Genomic DNA, 21049 nt, shown 5'->3' with positions numbered 1-21049 from the left:
GGCGGCCGCGGCCTTGCCGGGCGCCCGGCGCCGGTTGTCACTCCGTGCTGGGCCCCGGCGCACGTTTGCCCGTTTATCCTGGTGCCCGGTGGCGCCTTGTCGTGCCGGGCCTACCCCGGTGCCCGCAGCACCGTTTCAAGCGTTGCCTCAGGCAGCCGCGGAGCATCTCGAGGTTTCCCCGCTCCGCAGGTTGCGTAAAGAGCGTCAGCGAATAGCGAGGAGACAAACCTGGCAACTCTGTGAGCGTTCGCAGAGGTTTGGCCCTTTACTGATAGAGAGACACGCGTTTTGCAGGAGTGGTAGGTGTAATCTGGGAGCAAGGGAACAGCAGTATCGTTAATGATAAAGACCCTCTGCAGATTTGAACCCAAATTACTTTTTMTTCTGCTGTGTAATCTCAGAGTTTAGAAGTGTCTTCAGCTTATATTTTGCATTTGTTTGCATCATATCGTTGTGAGAAGATGCGAGAACAGTTGCTGGAGACTTCTTGCACCATAATCAATAGCCAACATGAGTTTTTCAACCACAAAACCAGCAGTTCAGATTTATCTTTGTTTTAGAATTGTTTTAACCATTCTGTAAATTCTTAATAAACTTATAAATATGTGGCCCCAGGTTGTGTTTTTATATTTGTGGCAATGGCGCTGTAGTTCAAGACTGGATGCAAATACTTTTCTAGAGTTGACTTGTGTAAAGATTGCAGGGAATGTTACTTTTTTTTTTAATGAAAACATCAGTTTTCATTTTTATTTTGTTAACCAATATTATCTGAGGCAGATTTTCTGTATGTCCTTGATTTTTTTTTTTCATTAATGACCAACTTGACCATTCTTCCACCATAGGAAAGTTTTTCCATGAATTCAGTTATTCTTGTTGCCATTCCCTATTCTAGAGTAATCCATACAGTTAAATTTTGTTAGGACTTCGTAATGTTCTTTGTACCATTTGCTCTCTGTTTACATAAACTTTTTTCTTTTGCCCTTTGGGGGTGGAAGGAATCTGYTTTTGTAGGGATGGGACCTTTGACTCCTAAAAAGGAGCAATGCAAACACTTGGTAGAGTTTTCAGAGTGTAATTTTATTTATGATGTTGCTCAGAAGTGCTGCTTAGAAGTTAAGATAAATTTTAGAAATGATTTAAGTAAAATTGACTAGTTTTATTTATTTTGACACAGATATGAGAACTCAATGGGGTCAGCCAAAAATGCAATAAGTGAGCCTGTTGATGTGGAGGAAGGCTATAACATGATGGTAAGTCATTCTGCTGTTGTAACAGTTTATTAGGATTTTCCTACTGATAGCCTACAGTTTTGCTGCCCATTATTGTAAAAGCCATAGTGCTTGGTTAAGCTGGGTCTGCCTTCTGAAGTGCTTCCTGGTGATTTTGTATTTTCTGCAATGATAAAGAACTACTAAAGGTAATTCCAATACAGAAAATATTTGCACTGGTATAAAAAAAAGGCCTTTTCATGAAACATATATTTTTTCTTGCAGGAACTAGTCCTGCTTTTTGTATACACAGTATGTAGTTTTAAAGCGGGTGGTATTCTGTGAACCTTTAGAGAAGTTCAGAGAGCTTAAAGAATGATATTAAATTCACTGTTAGATTTTGGTGTGTGTTCCAGAACCAGTTATTGATTATACAATTATACAAATTGTCRAAGAGTATAGTGTATAGAGTATAGTGTAGAATCATAGAATGGCTGAGGTTGGAAGGGTCCTTTAGAGATCATCTAGTCCAACTCTTCTGCTTGAGCAGGGACACCTAGAGCACAGGGTTGCAGCAGCATGCCTAATTCCTGAAGGGACACGCCAGCCCACTGCTTTCCTAGGCTTCCTGTTGGGAACARAATCAATAAGGCTTTAATACAGTTACTACCATTCTTCTTGGAGGCAATAACTTCCCAAGAAGCTTTCGAAGGGAATTGTTAAAAAGTAAGGAAACGTTGCTTGAATTTATGGAATGGAGATATGCTGTTAGGAGTTCAGAGAGACTCTTGGGACTGTATCCTCTGATGGAGACACACTGGACTCTAGGACATTTCTCCAAGTATTTGTTCTCTTGTCCAAACTACTGACATTCATATGTAAAACTAAGAAATGCTGACCCTTTTCTCCATGCATGGCTGAAGAGGAAGAGCCATGAAAATGGAACCTGCATGTTAGTGAACAACCTGGCACAGGGAATGGCAGAGGGAAAAGTGCATTGTGGTGATGTGGTTGAGCACAAAGCTGGACTGGAGTCCAGGGTGTTGCTGTAGAATTGTTGCTTATCGTTTATGTGYTGCTTGTGATCTCATATATTTAGAGTGGAAAACCTTCTGCAACTGTTGCTATCCTGTARGCTTCAAATAGGTTAAAATGTTGACATTTTTGGTCTTTCTGCAAAGTGTGTGGGGGTAGAATAAATTGCCTTGAAGTGGTGTGAAGAAGGTTGAGAACACTATTTAAAAGTCTTACCAGAAGTTAAAAGGAAAAGTTAAATACCTGCTTAATAAAGAACATTAAGRCGGTGTCCTGAATGAAGAAGAATCTTTTTAAAAATAGTTTGTACGATGCTTAATAGGTCATGGGAGAAAAAAGACCAGATCACAGTTGCACAGAAGGTGCTGTGTTTGGAATGGCCTGATACTTAACTACTTCATTTTTTTAAAATCAAACCTTCTTTGAGAGTTTTTTGTTGTTGTTTTTGTTTTAAAAAGGCAATTATATGTATGAGGGGAAAAAATCTTAGGAATATTAAATCAAAATAYATCTGAATTTCTGTAAGGACATGACCTTTTAATTACAACCTGTGTGATTGTTTATTTTCTAGTATAGAAGTCTGAAGAGCTCTGTTGTATAAAATAGAAAGGATTGTAAGCGCCAGCACTTTCAGCATTGAGTGGGTTTTGCCATATTGTAGGTTATTGCTAAATAGATCTTTGTTTCAATAACAATTACTTAAATAGAGGTTTGCCTTGGTGCTGATCATGCTTAAGTGATCTCTGAAAAATTAATTCTGAGCAATTTGGCACTCTGGGTACAGTTTAATTAGTGCCATGAATGTGTTTCTTTATTTCTATCACAAAATACTTTTGGTAGCACTGAATGATTGCTTTTGGTCCAAATTTAATTTAAAAATAGTGAAAGAGCAAGCTGGTTATGAAGACAGGATGTGGGTTTGAACTCGTCTTTTAAGCAATTTGTTCTAATAGGTTTTATTATCTTTACCTTTTACAAGGTATTTTTAAAATACTTTTTTGCCAAGATATAAATACTGTAGTTAAAAAAAGAAAAAAAGAAAAGAAAAAGAATACTTGCAGGAGCATAAATTTACTGTAAGATCTCAAAATCTACCTAAGAAGAGTAATTGCACCATTAAAAAACATATTTATTTACTTGAAATGTAAATAGAGAAATTATTTTTTGTAAATGCAGTCTGAACACTCTTTATTTTTGYTTGAGCCAGCCATATTTCAGTGATAATTTAGTTAAATGAAATTTGACTTGATCCTGAAGTATTTACATGAGAGTTTATACAGACTTTTAAACAGATTTAAAATTGGTTACATGATATTTGTTACTGCTTTGCTATTAGATTTATTGTGAAAAGTGTATTATTAAGCAAAAAGAAAAGAAARCAAAAGAAAAGAAAAACAAATTTGGTTCAGTAGAATAGCCTAGACTGAGCTGTAAGGATTTTTTTAATAGTTATATAATTTGTCTATTAGCTTTTTTGTTGTTGTTGTTTTTAAATTTTATTGTATTGCATATTAGTAAGTGAAGGTACTTCTCTGTGGAGCACTAGATGGCACACTGTGGCTGGCTTTGAAACAACCAATTGAGGACATTTGTGTGAGATAAATTTAGRTTAAATATTATTGAATATATAAGCATTCAGATAGAAGTAGTTTCTTATTGCTGCCACCCTGGTAAATTGCAGACGCTCATCTTCTCTGCTCATTTTTAATGTATTTGCTTTCTAAAGATCTACTGGTCCTTGAACACAAAGTGGTTAACACGTTTAATACAACAGTAAGAACACAGAAGGGAAAAACAGATCTTCTGATTAGCRCCATAGAAAATCAGTTTGTTAATGCCTAAAATAATGTTTAGATTAATATATCTTCTTTGTAATTTCTCACCATTTGAAGATACCCTGGCCAGCAGTTTTGGCACCGTCACAAAATGTAACTTTAACATTTTTGTGTAGAGCTTGGCTTTGTTTCAAATTATTTTCTGGAGATCTGCCTGGAAGAGGCAAGCCGCTAATCAACATCTGTCAGCTGATAYAATTATTTTATTATTATTGCATATGAATATTTTTGATTATTTTTGTAATGGCATATTTTGCACATGCAAAGGAATTTGTTTGCTAGGTAAATGAAATTTATTCTTAGCAACCCTTATTCCTTCTTTCACAATAGTAGCTTTATAGTAGCAATGGTTGCCAGGAATTATGTTCTATATTCTCACTGAAAAGCAGGTGAGCTTTTACTTAGCATTTCAGATGGTTCTGATAAATCCTGTGCCTTTTTCCAGACTTTCTTCAGTCACCTAACATATGTATTCTGATATCTTGCAGATTTTATCATGATTAATTGATTTTAATTAACTAAAGGTAACTAGAACATTTGTATAGTCTACTGTGGTGCCACACTGACAGTCAGTTAAATTGAGGTAAAAAATGTCCAGTGTGGACATACCCTTACAGAGAGCTGGGGAGCAACTGGGATCAGTTTGATAAATCTGTCTGCTAATTGAACGGAAAAGCAGTTGATAACTAGAATGAATTTGTTCAACTCTTTCTGCTGCTGGTGAAAATACATTCCCCATGCAGCCCTGATTTGGAAGGTTCAGCCATATAKTGGATGAAATGAATGTATTGAAGCCTTTCTTTATGTGTCTGTATACAATATTTATATATACATGTACTTCCTTGCCTTGTATTTCTTGTTTTTAGGCTTCTTTCCAGCGCTCTAATAGTCATGACAAAGTGAGGAAGATAGTTGCGGAAGAGGGCCGAACAGCAAGGAACCTGATTGCATGGAGTGTCCCCCTGGAAAACAAGGATGATGATGGTAGGGGTTTACCTCTTTCCTTCCATCTTTTCCCCTCTGGTTTCTTTGTCTTTGTGGGGACAGCTTTCCCTAATGCAGGTGAATCCTCGGAACACTCTTGGAATTCCTGTAATATTCTCTGGTGACCTGATGATTTACACAGCCAGGAGCTGGATAAACAAAAGCTTGGCCTCTCTGTCCTTGGAGATATTCAAACCTGACTCAACACAGTCTTGGACAGCCCACTCTGTTTGACCCTGCTTTGGGCAGGGGGTTGGACTAAGACATCTCCAGAAGTGCCTTTGAACAGCAACTATTCTGTGATTCTGTCTGTGAAAATATTTCTATGTAAAGTTATGCATAGATTACAAGATAATTTACCCTCTGTCTGCTAAAGCAAAGCTTGTACAGCCTCTGGTATGCTAAGGTGTATTTGCAAGCTTTACATTCTTCCTAATATTAGTGCTGTGAATGTGCGTTAGTAGAAGAGTTCCTGAAAAAATGTCGTCAAGCAAAATTGCGATGAATGTAGCTAACCCAATAGTATTTGTTTTTTCTCTGAAGGACTAACACACACACAAACTTGAAGTTTTTGATTTTTTTACTCTGTGCGAATGTGTATTCTTAGCTTTTGTTAAAAAGCAACATTTGAATATTTGTTACATATGGTTTGTCTCTTTGGCAAAGTTATAGTTAAAGCCTGATTTCATTTGCTTCTTTTGGTAGTATTAGCATCGTTGTAGCACTTAATTTTTACTACATTTTTCCCCACCCCAATTTTCTTATTAAATCATAGGCTGAACTTCTTGTGCAGTGTGAGGAATCTGATGATAATAGTCTAGTGGAAATTTTCCCTACAGAAAAGGACTTGTGCCTGTTGAGRGTCTGGCAAAGCCACATCCTTTATCTCTTGACCCTCCTCTTGGCAGAGAGGGTATATATGTTGGTGTCAGTAAGCTCTGATTCATTTTATGCTGATCTTTCAATATGTATTTTGTCCCTGAGGAATGATAAAGCAATATGATAAATTAGGACAGTCCTAACTCGTTCGAGGTTCATGTAAATCAGGCCAAAGGTTCAGGTTGCCTGAGCCTGGACGGCGACTCTTCCATACAAAGCAGAATTTCGTCCTTCTGCTCATAACGTTTCTTTAGAAGTATTGCATTGGCAGGAACAGTATGTAATTTAATATTTTATTTAATGTTTTATATTATGCTTTATTATTCATTCTGCAAGTCTTTTTGTAGAGATACGGTAACAGTATGATGGGCATGTGCTGTTGCTATGTGCTGCAGTGGCACTGTTGCAGAGAGTTGATAAATATAAGTGCTGGATTAATTTCTTCAGTACATGGGTCCTTGCTTTTTCTATTTCCTTTAAAAATCATTTGCTTCTGTTCTTATTGTTTAACTGCCTCTCCACAAGACTGGCTCATTCATGTTATGTATCATGTTATATGGATAATAGAGCAATAATGAAAAGATTTGCAACCAAAGTTTTGTAAGTACTTGAGGGGAGAGATATATATGTGTGTGTGTGTGTGTGTATATGTTTACATTTTTTTTAAATATATAAAAAGTCTGTCTGTAAATAACAAAGTATTGTCGTGAAAAGCGGAGATTCCTGAAACAGCATATAGTAGTTCCCATGTTATGTTATTTTGGCACATAGTGCCTTTGTTATTTGAGATCTGAAATTCTAGTGATGAATGCATGTCAATGCCATGAAAAATCAACCTCAAACAAAATGTGGTGATGATGCTATAGAAGAGGTATTGAAGAAAAAGTCCATCTGTTGCAGTGAAGGTGTGCCTTCACACGATTCGTCAATATACAGCTGATTTTTAGCTGCTCTGGCAAAGAATAGTTAACTATGATTGACTTGGTGTACAAGGAAGAGGGTCATATAACTGTGAAAAATTCAGTAGTCTCATATTCTATATCCAGAATTAAATCAGTGCTCAAAACCTACTGCCGCAATCCGCTTATTGCGGTTACTTAGGTCTTGACCACTTGAACAAGCTGTGGTGATTCTAACAGAAAACTTAGGAAGTTTTGCTTTTTTATGTCCTTAACTTGCAATTCGATTAKATCCTGTACAGAAATGTTACCATAAAACCTAAGCTGTAGTGTCAGAGTTAAAATATCCCTAAGTCTTAACTCTTCCCATTTAATGGCTAATAAACTTTGTAACTTAGAAATGTGTCAAAAAAATTGGAAAATCTTGTATTTGCAACAGTTCTCTTATTTCCTATATGTTTGAAATCATTTGGCCTCTCGTYGTGAAGAATTAATTTGCAGTTTAAGCATTTGAGAGGAAGGAAATGCACTTTATTGATTGAGCAGTACCTGGCAGAGCCTGCAGACTAACACAGCCCTTCAGCAAGGGCCTAGTGGTTTAACTAGGCCTGCACTATGTGATGAAAACCAAGGAACTTRGTCGTCTTTGACCAAATAAAGCAGTTGAACAATACTCCAGCAATAATCACAGGCTCCTTCAGGCGAACACCTCTCCTGTTTGAAATGAACTGCAAGCAGCCCCACTTTCTCCACCCTGCATTTTTGTTAAGATACTTATGGATGGACAAGTGCACCAGCCAGGGATAGTAAGATAGATTTTGAAAACAGACTGAATGCTGCTAAATTGAGTTCAATATATTAATTTGTACCTGCTGCTTTGGCTAATGTGCTTAGAAATGAATTATCAAGCAAATAATTTTTAATTTGTCTTAAAATTAAAGGCCCYGTTCTATGGAATATTCAGTGATGCAAACCAGCTGTAAAATTGCTCGATTAAGACAGGTTTACAGCTGCTTTACATAACCAGAGCAATGTAAAACAGCTGGCCTATGTTAGGGAGTTTGGCATAAGAACTCTTAAAAACCAAACTGGACAACTCTGAAATTTAAGAATGATTTCCATGGTTTAGGAAGGAACTGCATTCAGTTAGTGCATTTATTTGCTTGGCTTCATCCAGCTAAATAATCTTGAAACTTTTRCTTAGATGTAGATCTGTGGTAGAGAGCGCTTTTGCCATAGTTAGTATTTTGTCTTACTTGCTGAGGTTTTTGGAAATTGGATCTTGTGATTCTTATGTTTTGTAAGTTAGATAAAAATTGGGAGAATAAATCTTAAAAGTACTCTTAAAAATAAATATATAAAACCCATAGAAATTACCTCTGAGCAAAATCCTAAGGATTAAATGCAAATATCTCATGTATATGTAGTTGACTCAAATTTAGAGACTTGCAAAGATAACTCTTAATCAGTTAAGAAATTGTCACTATGTCAGTCCTGAGACTGGAATTCATCCCATCTGACTGCGGGCTTTTGAACTGGTCTTGGAAGACAAACTGTTGTAGTTGTTTCATATGGCCAGCAGAGAGAGGCAAGTCCTTTAARAGGGCATTTCTGATGTGAACTGAAACTCTGGAAACATTTTTCTCTTTCTTTCAGTACCTAAAATTAAGTGAATTAAATCCAGTTTTAAGTTTTCCCCTCTTCTTCTTTTCCCAGCCTCATCCCCGTTTCCTTGGCAGAAAATACATGAATCTACTGTTCGGGTTGTTTGAGCCATTCAGGAAAGCTTAAAACTAAATGATTACATTAGTGGTTTTTTTTTTCTCCTGTAAGAAAGGGGTGCTTTTTTTAATTTTGTAATGATAACCGATTAAAAGAAAAATGTCTGGCTTTAAATGAATGTTTATGTAGAAAACTGTTTCTGTATTTGATGTCTTAAGTGGTAATAAGACTTTCAGAATCACTGAGCTTTTAAAATGGAGGTTATATTTTTGGGGAATAAAAGGTCAGTTTATGCTTTAGTTTATCCTTTTAACTATTTATATGTTTTCTATCATCAAACGCATTCTGAACTGATGGATATATATTTGGAGTACTCAGCTTTATGAGCCTCTTAGTTTGTTAAATGTGCTTATTGTCTCATATGCTGCAGTCTACCAGCACATTGCAAGATGGGATATGTGCTGATGGGATACTGCAAGATGGGATATTTTAGAACGCTTAATCTAATCATAATTGTTATTGTTGATTAAATCAGTTGCCTTTCCTCCAGGAAAATCAAAATGGCAGGCTGGTGGAAAAACCAAGAGGGTGACTCAAGGAACACACAAGACTGCAAAACAGGTATCAGCTCATTTTTTATTTTGGTTATGACATAAAATTTACAGCATGAAAACGTACTTATATGTCGTTGGCTGAATGATGTATGTATTGGAAATATACATATACCATCTTTTTAAAGAATGGAAATTTCAAAATCAAGTACTCAGTTCAAAAAATGTCAGAACTTGGATTGTCTGTACTGAGTATTGGGAATTTCTGTCATTAAAATAATGTTTGGCACAAGCAAAAAAGTGTTTTCTGGATTTTTCAGTGAAGCACAGTGAATCTTGAATCATTATGCCATTTACAGCACTCTGGTTAGTGGTGAGCTATTCACATTGCAAGCTCTGTGTTGTCTGGTGCAGTGCTGGTTTTGATCAGTTTTATGCAATCACAAAACCCGGAGTTCTTAGAATGGAACTTTGCAGTAATCCCTACAAATGTACTGCAGTCCTTGCAGTGTCCATTTTTAGGAGATCTGTGCCACAGCAGGCCTATGCATAAAAAGTGGAGTAAAAAGACTGTTAAAATTCATGTTGCCGCATTACTATGTGTTATTGTGTGTGGTTAATGAGACTGAGCAGTATGTTTTGCTCTTGATTTGACTCTGCCTGCAGTACTGTTCAGGGTAGGCTTCAGGGTTAGAAGGCCTGTTCTTCTAACTGGTGTGGAAAATCATGCACTGGTGCCTCATGAACACCCACTCTAACACGCACTCTTTCGTTTCCCATGGACATCACTTCTTTACTCACTATCATCTTTTATTCAACCCCAATGACTGCTGTATCCCTATGTGATGCTAGGAGGATTATACAGTTTAGTTCTGATAAGGATTTTTTGAAAAGCTACTTTCCATGTAATTCTCCAACTTTTTCTATATCTTTTAGCATGGCTAAATAGCTTCTATTACTTCTAATCRCTTTAAGAAATGTCATGTGTTTCCGGTATAGAAGGAAAGAGTAACCTTAGATTGTGTGGATTTCAGATACTGCAGAGCTAAATTTGTTTTATTGTTAATTAGAATTCATTTAATACTGAAAAGATTGCTCTTGMGCTTGACTTGTAGTTTATTTTTACAAATGTTAAATAGGAGTTAAATTTGCCCAGACCTTCTGCTTTTATTTAGCTATTTTCCCCCACAAAATAAACCTCAGTCTATGGTATTGTGTAATGATTACATACATAACAAAATTTCCCACAATTGAGAATCACCTGGGAGTTTTTTGGAGTTGCTTTTCCACCTGGCTTGTATGGCACACAGAAAATTGYAGAAAGCTGGCATGGTAGCAGGACCTTTTTTTTGATGTTTTGTTGTGGGAGAGAATTTCAAGTTTTATAAGCTCAGTGCCTCCGTGTCAAGTTCTTAATTGGCTTTTTCAGATAAATAGGCATCTTTCAGAATCTTTTGGAATATCCTGGATTGGTAACTGACAGGACAGATCTGTCAAAGACTGACGAGCTCCACTGTATGACGGGCTCAGTTGAACACTTGAGGTCAACAGACAGGTGACACTGAAGTGGCCTGGACAGGGCTTCTGAGCAGGTGGGAGGTGATTCTCATCAGCATTCCTGAGACAGTTGGATGTGCTCCTTCTCCCACTGGACATAGGCGGTCCTTTGCCTCKGTGTAGAAAAGGGAATACTAAATCAGTTGGTTTATCAGCTCTGTATATCAACATTGAAAATGAAACACCAGGTTGTTATAGCTAATGCTGTTAAGTTGCAAGCTAGTCAAAGCAAGCTCAAAATTGTCTTTGTGTTGGTCTCAGTAGGACAAACTTGATCCAGTGACATGGCACTTGAACTGAGCTTGCAATGCTAGCAGCATGAGTGGAAATCTGCAGTAGTCTTTTGAAATGTGAAAGCTTTCATTTGTCAGTCTTTTAGCACTTGCTGGCATCTTCTGTACAGTGCAGCAATAAAACATCAATCAAAGGGCTAACCACATCAGCATTTCACTGACATTAATGCTCATATATTAGARTAAGAGTTTAAAAATGACAATGTTGTATGTAATGTTCTGGTAATAGCATTTAACTATGATGGAATATTGCTGGTGTGATTATTAGTAAAGCATTATTTTCATCTCTGGATATACGTTCTTGTCAGAATAAGTATTGTGGAATATGTAATTGGAAAAGGTAAAAAGGATGGAATATATTGTGCTGTTATGCAGTATAAATATGGTGTTATAAATGTTGAAAAGCCAGAAAGTACTACTACACCTTTGCCCCATTTGTTCAAAGTGAGAAAGCGTTTTGAAAAACTTAAGTCAATAGGATGATGTCTTCAGAGAAAGATGTCCTGTTTAAAATGCTTGAATATATTAAAAAAAAAAGTCTTGTACAGAAGCCTAGCCTTTCACTGCACTTCTGTTTGTTGTTTTCATTTTCCCTTGTATTTTGTTTCTTAGAGTGCTACTGTAGATTGTAAACTAACAGCAGCAGCATCTGGAGATAAAAACTTTGACAAAAGCCCAACAAAAACAAGGCAGCCTCGAAAGGTTGATCTGCGAGCTCGATACTGGGCGTTTCTTTTTGACAATCTTAGACGGGCCGTTGATGAAATCTATGTTACATGTGAATCGGATCAGAGTGTAGTAGAATGCAAGGTAAGACTTAAGCTGATCTCCTCCTCTTGTCATATGACTTACTGCTGTTTTTTATTCCGCCCGCCCTTTTTTAAGCCAAATGAGCAAGGGGATTTTTTTAAAAAAATCTTTYTTAGTTTTTTTTTAGTTTTTTTTTTCCCCCAGATAATAATCCTCACTGTAGGTGGTACTGTTGAGATTCTACCTTTTCCACGTTATTCCGCTTTGTGTGAAATATCTCAATTATACATTGCTCCTGTGTTTCATGTGGTAGGTATAACTCTTCTAATTTGCTCTGTCATGGTAAGAAAGTGATCTGATCACTGGTCAAGCATGAGTAGTGGCCTGGGTGGAATGTCACTGTAAGGTGTTTTTCCTAATTTTAGCCCACCTGTGTTTTAATAAGATGCAAAGTGAATGCAGAAACAGTGGTGATTTTCCAGGCAAACAACAAGGACATAATTGTTTTAATAAAAATCACTTAATTTTTATAAGTGGATTTTATTCAAGCATTGAAAGACACCAGAACAGTACATTTAARACAAAATGTTAAAGCTGCAACTTCTGCTTTCCAAATAAATATGGCTGAAAACTCAACACTTTCTGGAAATGATTATCTAATCATGGTAAAAAAATTATATATATATCAATTTAAGTAAACCTCTTTCTTATCGTATGCATCTAGTTTTCTGCTGTAATCAGACACAGCCAAAATGACTTTGAGATTAGCGTACAAATACGTTTCATTGAAAGCAGGTTTGAAAAATTGAACAGTAGCTAGAGGCTTCCAGAGCATTGGTTGAGCTAACACAATGTAACAGTTTGTTACTGAACTGTCTTCCTGCCCAGGAAACTTCTATGAAGAATTTCTTGTTTTTAGAAAATCAGTCTGCCTTGCTTTGTAATTAGATTACCATTTTTAAACTTTTCTGACTGGAAGAACAGAAGCATATTTGTATCATTATCCTATATTTTTAGAGCTTAGATATCATTCATCATTTTAATCATGCTGCTTGATCTGAGCTCAGATGGAGATATTGGATAGCCTAAGTGAAAAATCTTCATTTCTTTATTTCTTTATTAATCTTCATTATTTATTAAGTCACTCAGATTTTTGTACGTGCTAGCCATGAAATCAAGAACAGTCTTGCCATTTTTTTAACTGTGTTTTGTATTTTGCCTTTATCAACTCTCTTAGCATTTTTTAAATTTATTTCACAATGTTAGAGGTTTAGTGCTTGTTTGTTTTGTTGTTGGTATGTTTTTCACAAATGTCGTCCATAGGATGAAGTTATGAGTGTATTTTAGCTAATCACTTAAAATATTTTAGCATCTGTCTTTTGAATTCAGTGTTTTACATAACATGTGTGCATACAGCATTTTGGTAATACATACATAGGCTAGAATTATAGGATGACTGAGCTTGTCATTAGCACATAAGTATATATTCTTGATCAAATATTGGTGATAACAGATGAACAGCATATATTTTGTGGAAACTGTGGGTCTTCTTCCTCACTGTTCTTACCAGTTCTCTGGAAGGCAAGTGTTTGATTGAGCAGCTTTCACATTGCATTAGGTATGGACCACTCTACCTCAGCTAGATATAGTTCACTCTGGTACTTCGGTCTTTTATGACAACATACTTGAAAATCTTTCTAGTCTCAGAATTCAGTTGGCAAGCAACATTTTCAAAGAAGTGCTCATGTGAGAGTGTTTCAGGGATGCACCTAGCTTAGTAAAAGGCTCACATTCTAAAGTCTAAATGTCTGAAAGTCTGGTGTTCTCATCTCAAACAAGATTTTTTTCATTGCCCTGTCTTTGGTCATCCTGTATATGTTGCTGTCACACTACTCCCAGGCACCAAGCTTCATACTTTCTATCCTGTTTTTTTGTTTGTGTATTTTTTTAATTTTTTTTTTCCCTGAGGTCTCTTTTTTGGGTCCTTGCCTTTCTTGTTTTTAGAAGTGATGCAAAGAATTAGAATCCTTGTCTCGTGCCGGATTAGGTTCTCCTSTTGCAGGGAAAGGCTGCTGGGTACTATGTGCTAGTGGTCCAGGGGCTGCTCAAGCCCTTTGAATGATTCAAGACTCASTAATGTAAGTGTTTAATTAAAGTTCATGTTTATGACCCAAAACCAGGTTCCACTAAATCTAGTTTGCAGAACCAKCTGGGATTCTTTGGCTTGACTGTATTTTTTTTATTCTTTGGTGGGCAGAGGAAGAGTTCAACTAATTCAATATGCTTCCTTCTCCCTTCCATTTTTATGCCCTGCATATGCCCTGCTTGTCTTTTCAATACTTTAATTTTCAGATGAAAATTTCATTTATAATGAACTCATATAAAGCTCATTCTAAAAATCAGAATGGATTAGCTTTGCTTTTGAGGTCTTTGTGAAAATATATATTTTTAAATATATATTTTTAAAATCATATAGAAAAGTTTATTGATTTTTACATTTTATAGTGTTTTAATAGATAATCAAATTTGAACATAAATTATATTTCTCCTATACATAAAGAACTGAAAGGATTTTGCAAAATGAGAAAAACATTATTTTGCTGTATTTTTTTCCGTTTACTTTTCCAACAGGATTAATAATAGGGAATAGCTAGTTAGCTCTTTCCATGAAATACTACATATATGTGGAAAACAATATTAATAAGGATGCAGAAAGGTTAAATTGTTAATCTTTTTTTAAGTGAAACTCTGAAAAATTCTCCATATGAAAATTAGTTTATATTATTAAAAGCCAATTTGATTAACACTTAATCTCCAAGTTTCTTCCAACATTGTATGAAAAACATTTTAAAAGGAGACTTTTGAAGAAACGAAACATGAAGTCCAATATATAAAACTTCCAGATTAACCTAATATGAAAAGATTTATTTTTGATTTTGCACCTTTTTCTCTCATGCATTCTTTCAAGCTGGTATAGTGTTATTGATTACATTGTCACTGAGGATAACATTTTATGCTTCCAAATCCGATAGGGCTCTAGTGGCTGGTTGTGGTTGAAACTGCAGACGAAAGGGTTGTGGTACGGATACAAACAGTGGAAATGTGTGTAAGAAGATCAGCGGTCGTGTATATTTTCTCTCAGCTTTGGGCACTGCTGAAGGTAGTATTTTGCCATTGATTTGGAAATGAGTGCTCTCAACCCATAAATATATATATAGTGAGTGATATGSCTTTGATGCTTCATGTATAAAATGAAAGTAGGTGAGTTGTTTCTCAAAGAAAGGGGGTCAAGTTTAAATATCATCTTGCTATGTATAAGTCGATCCAAGGTAGTAGACAGAGATTAGATTTATTCCAATGGATTAGTCTATAACCTGAGCATGTCAAATTGAGTTGTGTGGATATTTTGTATGTYAGCTAAGTTTCCAAGTGTCTAATACTTAGATCAATGTTTTATTCCTAGATATTTTCTAGTTTGGAATGGCAAGCTTAGGCAGACAAAAATTAGTAATGTTAAACGTTCCCTTACATCCTTTCTGGATCCCCAAAGGAAATAAGCTCAAAGTTATTTGGGATGGAGGAAGGTAGCTTCTCTGTCCAATTTTGGGTAATTTAGCGTAGATAGGGATCTTGTACTGTTACTGGTTTGTGATCCATGTGTGACCGGATCTAAGCAACCAGCTTAGAAGAGAAATGTTTACCAAAYAAAACAAAAAAACCTTTTGTGGAAGAAGAAGAAGAATCTCAAGAAGAAGAGTCTCAAACTACTCAAAATTTAATGGACTTTTGTTTTCTTCCTAAGATGAATTAATGGCTTCACCTATTTAAAAAACTTGTAGAAGCTTTGGCATTTGTGCCTTTATTAAATTATTAAATAGTACTTTTTTTTTTTCTGCAGAGTTTTGGCAAGGATAGTTTTGGTTGCAAAGCTTGCATTTTTGAACTGGCCTACCTTGAGTGTGGTTCATTGAGAAACATCGTGCTGCCAARATTCTTTATATTCTCTTTTACAAAATAGAGAAACTGGTGACAAAGTTCTGTTGTTCTGATTTGCATAAAAAGCAAAATAATACCCCAGAAAGATGGGTAAGGCCCTTAGAAGCCTTGGCATGCTGCGTGGTGGTAGCATGTGAAGAAAGCAGCTGAAACTTTAGTTTTTTTCAGGCTTCCCAGTCAGGACGATATCTGTGAATGATTTACCGTAATTGTGGTTGATTGAAGGCCTCCCTGAAGGAGAGAGGAACTTGCTTCGTTAGGTCCCTTGCTGAGCCTGTATGAGGGCTGCTTTTGGTTCAGGATATGCTAATTCTGATGATTTCAATCTCTGAAGGCAGGCTGAGGTCCCTGGCCTTCCAGGCTGATTACTGTTCTTTAAGACATACTGGAAAATAAAATTGTTTCTTACTGTGTTGGAGCTGAAAGCAGRAAAGCCAAACTTTTTCTAAATAGTGTATGGTGATTCACTATAATGAATGTCATGTTTATCCAGGCAGAATTTTGACCCTATTTATGCTGTTAAGAGCCAGTTTAGCACAGTCCATGTAGCTTTTTGGAGGGTGTATTTTGTTTTTGTTCCTTTCCCCATGCTCCCTAATTTTGAGGTTCACAAAWGCATAAGGTGCCTTCTTCCAGGGAGGAAAAAAAAACATGAGGATAAGATTATCATTGATGATGACAATGATAATGGTTGGAGCTGCGAGTCCATGGCTGTGGCTTTASTACCATGTTTATGGCTTAGTAGCTTCTGCAAGGCCACCTGCAGAAGAGGAGGCCTTAAAAAGGCCATTAAAAAGGAAGAGCCATCAATAGACTTCAGGTACTGGCAAATAACAGTCCTGCAACTTCAGTACACATGGAGATAATGATAGGGGGAAAGTGCTTCTTTACATCCACTTGCAAAGCTTTAAGCAGTGCTTTTTCATTCAGCTGTGTTTAGCAAGAAAGACTTCTAACYGGTTTTAAGGATATGTAAAGAAATTTTGGGGTGATTTTTATGTGATAAGATGAAAACAAATATAACCTTGAAAACAAAAACTGTGCATAGTTTGTAAAAGAAAATTTACAGGTCTAGTCTTGAGCATGAGCTAAAGTACAGATGTGATTGAGTTCATTTCTCTGGCATATTCTACTGATTTGAATTGTARCAGTCTTGACATCCTGCATTCCCCATGCTTTTCTTTTCTCCCTCCTTCTCCCCTCCTTTCTTATTTGAGAATGGGAGAGTAAATGGAGCCGATGACTTTCCAACACCGTTATGTGATCTCCAAACAAAGTGAACTATTTTTGTAATCGACCTACCAAGGATCCAAGTCCAAGATCATTCTGATCCAGACATATACAGTTATCCTCATGCAGGGAGGGATTCCATTTTGAGATTCTTGTTGATGGGGAAGACAATGTGATCCCCCTAGTGAAGCGAGAAGTACAGCTTTAAGATGAATACATGCTTATAAATCAAAGCGAAGATTTAGACTTGGAGAAAGGGAAAAGCAGGAGAGCTTTTTAAAGCGCAGGAGGATTATTGATCCAAATGCTGGAGGSGGGTAGGAAACAGGAGCTCCATTGTGAGTTCCTGGTTGTGTGTCCCCTGTTTTCCTTTAAGCGTTGTTTTCCCACAATGTTGCTTTCTTTTTCAGTTTGAACTGGCTCTTTGAAAATCATATGGGATACATATGACCTTGAAAAATAATGGGATTTAAAATTGTTTTGACCGTAGCGCGGCAGTAGTCTCCCCCATAAAGGTTCCTTTTTGTGTCAGCACCTTCTCAAGTGGTCCAAGTTTCCTCTGCTTCAGCACCGCAGGGTATATCTGCTACCCGCCGTAGCGTAGGTGAGCGAGCGACTGTATCGATGTCCGGGACCCCGGGGCCCGCGCGCCGGGATTGAGTGTCAGCGGCACAAAGGGATGGCGCCAACCGGCCTGCTCTGTGCGCCAGGAGCGAGAATTAATTACAAACCAATCGAATCCGTTGCAGCCAATTGGTAAACTAATTGGTAATTTTAGCTGTACATCTATATGTAGTTATCTGGGCGGCTGTAGTGGCGCTTTCAGAGCCACTTTTGTTCTGCTTCATCCTGCCTGACAAAATGGCCCTCATGGCTTGAAGGAGCAAGATGTGCATCAGTGAATATGGGGCCGCTCCAGCTGCTTGTCTTGTTTGTATTCCCTTGTCCGTAAAACATGACTCCGATTACGGCTGCATGGCTCTGCTCTGATCATTTCTGATAATGTGTAGCTAAACATTCCTGAAAATAGGTTAAGGCACTTATTGTATGGGTTTTTTTTTTTTTCCTGTGACAACTAGCTTCAGATATATAGCTCACATTCAGATTTTCCTTTTTCTTCCCTTTTTTTTTTTTTTTTTGTGGTAGATATCTCAGTGACAGACTTGAAAAATAAATGATTCAGAATTAAATTTTGCTTTCTATGCCCTTATTGTTAATAGCAGTCAGCCCAACTTAGTGTGGGCTAACTTAAATGGACAGGAATTGAATTAGAAAGCTGAAATTTTATTAGGGAATCTGAGGGGGGAAAAAAAAGACAAACTGTCTGAAATACTCAACTCGTTCATTTCTTGTAGCAGACTTCACTTACCAATTATTTTGGCACTGTAAAGCAACTGCCTTCTAAGAAGGACTTTTGTTTGCTTTTTGTGGAGCATTTCAAAACAAAGAAGTAGCTTTTACCTCAGCAGTGGCGTTCTATTTGACTTCCCCGTGTTTGACTTTCTCGTGACTTCTCCTGGGTAACAGAGAGCACRTGCTGCAGTTCTGCTGTCAAAACTGACTGAAAAGTTACTCGTGTAAAAAGTGCAGCTGAATTTTATACCTGCTTTTGTGCTAAGCAGAAAGGATAACCTGTCTTAGAGCTATCTCGCACAAAGCATTTTGCATATATTTGAAGGCCTTTTTCTGTTAAAACTATAATTGAATGGAAAATGATATTATAAAAACAGGTGTGTTCTTATAGACTATCTTCACTACTTTCAAAGCATTTTTAAGTTTTTAGCTGTAGACTTAGAAATGAGTGTGTTTTCATTTGTAATTGTTGCCAAAACACTACTGTGTGTTAATTGTTTGCTTTGAACAGGAAAAAAAATCACTTGATACCATCAGGACCAACTTTGACATAGTAAAGAATCTGCAAAACAGCAACACTTAATCTTTAGTGTTTTTTCCCCGATACCATAAAATTATGTCTAAATTTTTAACTCTCCAGTTGAAACTGATAGTCTTTATATAGTTATGAATTCAGTCATGCAATTTATTTTCAGCATGTTGTCATCAAAAAATTGTGTCTTCAGTACAATTTTTTTGATCTTTGAGGAAACAGATATGAGTACATGGTTTTCCAATTGACATGACTAGTACTAAATCCTTTGGAATTACATTCTTTTGSTTTATGGGTGATAGCTCTGCTGAGAAGGTGCCTCATGGCTGTGATGTTCTGGGCATTCTTTGTCCCATTTAGTAAATATWTTTTTTTGAACTTTTAGCTGTGAGCTGAGCGATTGACAAGCTTTCTGTATAGTAAGGAATTGCACCTTTCTTCCTTACTGAGGTTAGAGAATATTAGTTTTCTCAAAGAGCAAAGCTAAGAGTTCAGTGTTGCTGTCTTTAGGTCTGCTTTATTGTGAAATAAAGGAGAGTAATGTCAGAATAAAGACTGCAGTATCCCAGTGTAACCTTTAGATTGTTCCTGTGCATAATTCAGCCATGTGCTTATGTATTTGATCAACAGGAAATCTGTACATGTAGTGACTAATTCTGAAAATCAGGTTTAAGAATATTTTTATTGGAAATAAGTCCTTGAGTTCTCTGTTATTCAGCCATTGTTGTTCCACCTGCAACTTGCTTCTTGATACAGTGTGCAAACAGGACAGTTTTATGTCTGTTCATAACAGTTTACTAGTCTGCAACTCTCCTRTGAAATAAAACTTTTTTTWAAAAAGTTCTCACCAGAGAACTTTGTAAGAGTTTCATACTAGGAAATTGCCTTCTTTCTTTTCTATTGGCTTTTTATTGGGGAGGGATAAGGGGCTCTGTATATACAAAGGCTGATGTAATGGTTGCTTTTCAGGAAGTCCTGATGATGCTAGATAACTATGTAAGGGACTTCAAAGCATTGATTGACTGGATACAGCTACAGGAGAAGCTAGAAAAGGCTGATGCTCAAAGCAGGTAATTAGATTTTCTTTTTTTTCCCTTTACCTGTTATCTACATCGAAATACTGTTTCATGCTGAGCTTCATTTTGTAGCAGAGATTCAGCAAGAAACTTAGGAACTTCCTTTAGTAGCTACTGTAGGGCACTGGGAAGGAAGTTTTTATTTTGGGCTGAATCCATGTGAGGACCAGGTGGGTATTTTTTGCTCCCTGATGCTGTGATCAGGGATCAGATGCTGTTATCAGGGATCAGTAGTGTTAGAAATGAAAAAGAATTTGAAAGTAAAATTTAAGAAGGATAAAACCAGTTACATCATTCCAATTTGTGTTTAGTTTTGAGTATAACTGTKTTTGAGTTCTGAGGGTTAAATGAGAAGTAAGGTTTCTATGTAAAACTAGTTTGATTATAAGCTGCTAATTCTTTCAGTAGTACTTGAAACAATTAAGAAGTCACTTAATTTACTTTCTTTTCCCCAAATCTTTCTGAATTTGCAGACCTACATCATTAGCCTGGGAAGTAAAGAAAATGTCTCCAGGACGCCATGTGATCCCAAGTCCATCAACAGATAGAATTAATGTGACATCAAATGCTCGAAGAAGTTTAAATTTTGGGTATGAGAACAGAGCATAAGTTTATTAAATCAAATTATTTAATTTAAAACAATTATTGAATATACAATTTTACTATAATAATATAGTTTTTTTGAGCAATTGCAAATGTTTGCATTAATGAAATAAAAGCATGTGCTCTGAAAGGGAAAATGCTATTGACAAGTTAATTATTTACTTCTTTACGTATCTAATGACTGGCTATTACAAAGGCGCAAAGATAAAAATACAATGAGTATATTTTATCTTACTCATTTAAATAGTCTTTTCCCTTGACAAAACAAAGGTCAATTTTACATAACTGACATTTTAAAATTTCCCTTATATGCCATGTAAATGGCTGTGGTTTCAATAAACAGCAAAATTGAAAATAACTTAAATGCAGAACATGTTAAATATTACAATATTGCATCTTTTAGATAAARTGAAAGTTAGTATGTGAAAGGAGCTTCTCAAAAACAGTGCACAGACGCACCGTTTTAGGGCAGCACTATCTTTAYCTGTTCTGGCAAGCACTAAAGTGTCTTGTGTAAGTCCTTTTCTTTTGGGGTGTATATTTAGT

General features: G+C 36.4%; 1 protein-coding gene across 3 annotated transcripts in view; it reads left to right on the top strand.

The window, feature by feature from the left end:
- The first annotated feature begins 1180 nt into the window (after positions 1–1180).
- Positions 1181–21049, top strand: part of SCAPER (S-phase cyclin A associated protein in the ER) — a 129973-nt gene continuing 110104 nt past the window's right edge. For 2 of the 3 annotated variants that reach the window (XM_026038637.1, XM_026038636.1), the window contains exons 1-6: positions 1182–1250; positions 4945–5062; positions 9113–9183; positions 11576–11773; positions 19794–19894; positions 20374–20490. In XM_026038637.1, the coding sequence (XP_025894422.1) occupies positions 1188–1250; positions 4945–5062; positions 9113–9183; positions 11576–11773; positions 19794–19894; positions 20374–20490 (668 nt within the window). In that variant the 5' untranslated portion in view covers positions 1182–1187. Of the gene's footprint in view, positions 1251–4944; positions 5063–9112; positions 9184–11575; positions 11774–19793; positions 19895–20373; positions 20491–21049 lie in introns of all 3 variants that reach the window. The other variant, XM_026038638.1, reaches the window with a different exon arrangement.

Source organism: Nothoprocta perdicaria, unplaced genomic scaffold (assembly GCF_003342845.1).
Source record: "Nothoprocta perdicaria isolate Ctin4 unplaced genomic scaffold, notPer1 scaffold_214, whole genome shotgun sequence".
Lineage (NCBI taxonomy): Eukaryota > Metazoa > Chordata > Aves > Tinamiformes > Tinamidae > Nothoprocta > Nothoprocta perdicaria.
This window is presented reverse-complemented; position numbering and strand designations above follow the sequence as displayed.